Source organism: Triticum urartu, chromosome 2 (assembly GCF_003073215.2).
Source record: "Triticum urartu cultivar G1812 chromosome 2, Tu2.1, whole genome shotgun sequence".
Lineage (NCBI taxonomy): Eukaryota > Viridiplantae > Streptophyta > Magnoliopsida > Poales > Poaceae > Triticum > Triticum urartu.
In genome coordinates this window covers 361,323,205-361,329,136 of record NC_053023.1, presented here as the reverse complement: position 1 = coordinate 361,329,136, position 5,932 = coordinate 361,323,205, and the positions used below count along the sequence as shown (strand labels likewise).

The 5,932-nt window shown below is 48.7% G+C and overlaps 1 protein-coding gene across 2 annotated transcripts; it reads left to right on the top strand.

The window, feature by feature from the left end:
- The first annotated feature begins 1,545 nt into the window (after positions 1–1,545).
- LOC125537305 lies at positions 1,546–5,188 on the top strand. Of its 2 annotated transcripts, none has more exons than XM_048700601.1 (2): positions 1,546–2,268; positions 4,994–5,188. In XM_048700601.1, exons 1-2 carry the CDS (start codon positions 1,743–1,745, stop codon positions 5,095–5,097), a joined length of 630 nt encoding a protein of 209 aa, XP_048556558.1. In that variant the 5' UTR covers positions 1,546–1,742; the 3' UTR covers positions 5,098–5,188. The 2 variants fall into 2 exon arrangements, with proteins under 2 accessions (XP_048556558.1, XP_048556557.1); XM_048700600.1 differs by lacking the exon at positions 4,994–5,188 and adding an exon at positions 2,383–2,882.
- The last annotated feature ends 744 nt before the right edge of the window (positions 5,189–5,932 follow it).

The window sequence follows — 5,932 nt, the reverse complement described above, 5'->3', positions numbered from 1 at the left end:
CTATTTTCTTCCTTCACTTATGTATGGATGTCGACCAATATCCCCCAAGGCATAGCTAGGTCTCTCCTTCTCAACACATATACAAGTCGATCTACCTCTCTAATTAGGTCTCTACCTCCCCCTCCCCCCCCCCACACACATCGATACATCGAGCGCTCTAGTCATGTCTCCCTGCCACACACAAACTTGCCATGTGCCCTCTGATGTTCCAGTAGGTCAGTCGCCCTATATCTTTGACGTGCACACACGCAATTTTGATGGCGCTCTTCATCGATCTCGCACCCACACACTTGATCCTCTCTTCGACTCTATCGATATATATGACCCCTCCCTCTCTTCTCGTGGATCGCCCCCTCTATATATGATATAGATAGGCCTCTATTTCACACACATTGCACTGTGTCACACTTTTGTTTGGGATATCATCAACACATATCCTCTAACCTTTGTAGCTAGCACTAACTTTCTCTCGTGCATGCACACGCCATCGTCGCCCTCCCCCCCTCGGCATTCTATCCATCACGCACATTCATTATTTTCTTTAGGTCATTCTCACATGGTCTCCACAACTCCTTCTTTTCTACACACACCGATTGATAAACCTCTCTAGCGATGTCTGCCTACCACATCACTACAAAAAAAGATACATCTGTGACACTTTGGGCCAAATGATTTTTTTGTCATGCTTATGACACTTCTATGACGATAATTCTGACAACTCCCGGTATCATCATAGATGTGGTGGGATCCTACTTCTATGACAAAAAATCATGACAGAAAACGGGCTTTTCGTCCTGGGCGGGCCAGAGACTGTGACGCCCCGAGACCGACGCTTCAGAAGACTTCCATATTTTCGTGATCACCGTGTGTTTCATTTGTGCTTGCTCTTTTATTTTTGCATTGCATCATGTCATCATGCCATCATGTCATTAATCTTTGCATCTCAACTCAACTAATAAATTGCATAGATGGTTGATCTATTTAAATCGAGGGAAGAGTGACTTCTCTTTATAACATATCCTCCCAATATTAGGGAGCTATATTAAATATTTCTTTAATTTGGAATTCACCATAACACACTTGCAAACTTTCCCAATGTCTTCGTTATCTCAATTCTTGGTCTCCAACCTTGCCATATATTCTTTCATCATTTTTCGGAGCTCCACCAAAAATCCGAACATTTTTGGACCTTCCTAACCCTCACTTCCTATTCAAATCATTTGAATTTGAATCAAATGAGTTTGAATTTAACCTTGCAATTTTGCCCACTCCATTTTTCTTGGAACGAGCACATTTTTGTGAGTCCGAGAAATTTATCCGCGTGTCCAACTTGTTTCCCTAACCCCCCTATTTCTTTTTTTCTTCTCTTTAATTGTTTTCTGCTAAAGAAAATAAGGAGAGAGAGAGAGCCCAGCGGCCAGGCCGGCCTGCTTCCCCGCAGCCCAGCTGGGCATCTCAGCAGCCCATCCGCGGCCTCCCTAGGCCCAGCCGCACTAACCCTAGCTGACAGGGAGCCCGTTCCCATCTCTCGGTCTCTTCCTTTGATCCCATCTCCTTCCCTCGCGCTGCCAGAAACCCGACGCCCGATCCCCCATCTCCATCGATCCCCATCTCCCTTGTCTCCCCTTCGTCCTCTGCGACTGGGCTGCCACCTCACTATCCTACCTCCTCGTTTGCCATGGCCGCCGCCCGTTCGTTGCCTCCGCCATAGGAGCCTCGCGCCCGACCCCCTCGTCAAGGCCATGGGTGCCTGCGGCCCTGCCTTCTGCATCTACCACCATCGTCGTGGCCGGTCCGTGCTTCTCCACCGGAGCCACGTCGCCTCCCCGCCATGGTGCCCTGCTCCAGACCTCGTCCTCGTCGGACTACGCCGCCCCCAGGACAGCTCCTCCGACCTCCCCGTCCTCTGCTTCGCCTCCTCGCGCCCCTGCCTTCTTCACCCACGCCGTCCTCCACCAGCAGCGTCGCCACCCCGCCGGACCTCGTTCCTCAGCCTGCAGCCATGGCCTCAAGCTCGCCAAGCCGTTGCTCCCTCGTCCCTGCACCAGCCAGGTTGGACGCCCATCTGCCGGATCTGCAAGTCCCGTGGCCGCCCTCTTCATCTCCGACGGATCTCGCACCTTTGCAAGCCGCTGCCCCGCCTCTGCCTCGTTCGAGCGGGGAGGAGGACGCGCCTCTGCTCGCCCGCATCGACAAGTGCAATGACCCGCAGCTCTCTGTACCGGCCTCCGGTTAGCTTCTTCGCCTCCATGGCCTCCTTCACACAAGGTTAGTATTGTCTTGCCCCATGAATCCATCGGCCCTGCTTGCGTTTTGATGAGCTGACCAGAACCGCAAGACCAATAACCCCCACCGACCTGAGCGTCCCCTGGACACGTCAAGGTCGACTCCATCACAGAGAACGACTACATGATGACCCTGGATATGGGATTACAAAATGCCAATTACCCTTCAGTTCAGCAAGACCGGCAAGTTCGACTACAACATCGTAATATCAAGTACACGATGAACCTCGAAGATTTTGGACGTGCCAAGTTCCTCTTCAAATATGAACGACTACATCTGACGTGGAATTCGTCAAGAACCCTGGAGGCCACATTGACGCCAAGTACCTCTACCGCTTTGTCTGGAACCGTCAAACCATCTTGGATTTCGCCGAGTGCCACTACACCCGAAGGGACACTGGATTCGTCAAGTTCGTCTTCGACACTGTGTACCACTACCACCGCCCGAACATCTACAGAACGTGTACCACAACCATCGCTGAAGACCCGTGAACGACTAATGATGACCCTCCAAGTTCGTCCACGATTGCCATGTACAACTACCGACGCCGTGAACAATTACTTCCACTACATCGCGAGAACGTCTACTTCCCTCTACGAACCCGAACCGTCCCGATTGCACGCCTTGAAGGTATAACCCAGAGGCGCACATGAACGAATGCTTGTGTGATGTATGAGATGCCCGTGTTTTGCTCCGTGTCCGAGTGGTCGCTTGCACGTTCCTCCTTGTTGCCATGCCATAGACCCGTGGGAACCCGGTAACCGGGATCACCCCATCATCTTGCATGACACGCTCACGTCACATTTCCTTTTGCATCGGTATCCCCATGAGCTACCGGAACCGATATGTTGCCGCGACATCATTTTCGGATTCGTTCTCGTGGCACCCTTTCTTTCCACCATGGTGACAAAGTACCTCATATCTCTTATGTCAACATTTTCAGCAAAAATTTCTTAAAACTTGCATATGTCATCCGCATCATGATAATGACATTTAAAAGGTTTAAAACTGTTGTTTGCATTAAAATTGCTAGTTATGCACATGTGGGGTTTTACCGGAATGGTTATTTGTTGTTTCCGGACTCACTTAAAATTGTCTAATGTGTAGTTTACTTTTGCCTCACTTCTTGCCATGTTTAATAATATTTAATATTGTTGGGTACATAACCGGGAGTGAACTAAATAATCAAATGTGGTGTTTCGTTGATATGCAACTCGTTGCATATTGAGCTCCACTTAACTTGTAGTTTTGTTTGTGCACTTTGCCATGCCATGCCTCATTAAACCGGACATGCATCATACTTGATTGTGCATCATGCCATGTTTATGTGATGTTTGTTTATCATGTTGTTTGCTTCTTTTCGGTATTGCTTCCTCATGATAGTTCCGATAACGTTGCGTTTGTGAGGATCCATTCGACTACGTCCGTTTGTCTACTTCTTAGACTCGTCTTCTTCCTTGCGGGATCTCAGGCAAGATGACCATACTCTCAATATCACTTCTATCTTTGCTTGCTAGTTGTTCGCTCTACCGTTATGTCACACTACCTACCACTTGTTATATCATGCCTCCCATTTTGACATGTCAAGACTTTAACCCTCCTTCCTAGCAAACCATTGTTTGGCTGAGTTACCGCTTTTGCTCAGCCTCTCTTATAGCGTTGTTAGTTGCAGGTGAAAATGAAGATTGTTCCATGTTGAAACACAGATATGTTGGGATACCACAATATCTTTTATTTTTAATTAATGCATCTATATACTTGGTAAAGGGTGGAAGGCTCGGCCTTATGCCTGGTGTTTTGTTTCACTCTTGCCGCCCTAGTTTCCGTCACACCGGTCTTATGTTCCTTGATTTTGCTTTCTTTACGCGGTTGGGTGTTATGGGAACCCCTTGACATTTCGCTTTGAATAAAACTCCTCCAACAAGGCCCAACCTTGGTTTTACATTTGCCTAACAACCTAAGCCTTTTCCCTTGGATTTTCGGAGCCCGATGGTCATCTTTATTTTAACCCCTCTAGGCCAGTGCTTCTCTAAGTGTTGGTCCGAACCGGGCAGCCTGCGGGGCCACCTCAGGGAAACTTGAGGGCTGGTTTTACTCGTAGCTTGACCTATCCGGTGTGCCCTGAGAACGAGATATGTGCAGCTCCTATCGGGATATGTCGGCACATTGGGCGGCTTTGATGGTCTTGTTTTACCATTGTCGAAATGTCTTGTAACCGGGATTCCGAGACTGATCGGGTCTTTCTAGGAGAAGGAATATCCTTCGTTGACCGTGAGAGCTTGTGATGGGCTAAGTTGGGACACCCCTGCAGGGTTTAAACTTTCGAAAGCCGTGCCCGCGGTTATGTGGCAGATGGGAATTTGTTAATGTCCGGATGTAGAGAACTTGACACTTGACTTAATTAAAATGCATCAGCCGCGTGTGTAGCCGTGATGGTGTCTTTTCGGTGGAGTCCGGGAAGTGAACACGGTTCGTGTGTTATGGTTGTGCGTAAGTAGTTTTAGGATCACTTCTTGTACACTTCTAGCTTCATGACCGTTGTGTTGCTTCTCTTCTCGCTCTTATTTGCGTTTGTTAGCCACCATATTTGCTTAGTGCTTGCTGCAGCTCCACCTCATTACCCTATCCTACCCATAAGCTTAAATAGTCTTGATCTCGCGGGTGTGAGAATGCTGAGTCCTCGTGACTCACAGATACTTCCAAACAGTTGCAGGTGCCGATGATACCAGTCTAGGTGATGCTACCAAACTCAAGTGGGAGATTGATGAAGATCTCAGTCGTTGTTCTGTGTCTTTTCCAGATGATCAGTAGTGGAGCCCAGTTGGGACGATCGGGGATCTAGCATTTGGGGTTGTCTTCCTTTATTTTGGTTCCATAGATGGACCTTGATTGTACTCTAGATGATGTATGTTTAACTTGTTATTTGTGTGAAGTTGCGATTGTAAGCCAACTCTTTATCCCTTTCTTATTCAGTACATAGGGTTGTGTGAAGATTACCCCACTTGCGACTAAACCAACATGCAGTTATGCCTCTAAGTCGTGCCTCGACACGTGGGAGATATAGCCGCATCGTGGGTGTTATAGAGACGCAGCTGCATGATATTCTTTGGGCCGTTCATGACGAAAAAACATGGTAGAAGCGAGGGCGAAGAAAATATTGTGGAGTTCCCGGTTACGGTGGGTGGTCGGGGCCGAGCGATGCATGGAGGTTTGCGCGTTTCTCTCGTACACGTACGCACGTGTGTGCGAGGCATTGCGCTCTAACAGAACACGAGCGAGGTCTTGGGCTCTAACTGAACCGGAGTGATTGCACTAGCTACGTTACTGAACCCCGATCGATCCCTTGTTGTTAACTAAACCTGAGTGATTCCTTCGCTACTGCTGCTAACTGAAGCCGATCGATGCTGCCTATTGATGAATAGTGAGTGTTGTTGGGGGATTGGATGAACAGTTCCCAGTGGGGGTGGATGAACAGGACCCCATGGTAGTAGAGGTCGTTAACGCTGGATGAACATGACCTCGATAGAGTTGGTTGGGGCTGGATGAATAGGACTCCATGGAGGGCTGGATGAACAGGACCCCGTGGAGGGCTGGTTGAACAGTAGCTGGTGAAGGGCTAGATGAACAGTAGCCCGTGGAGGGTTGG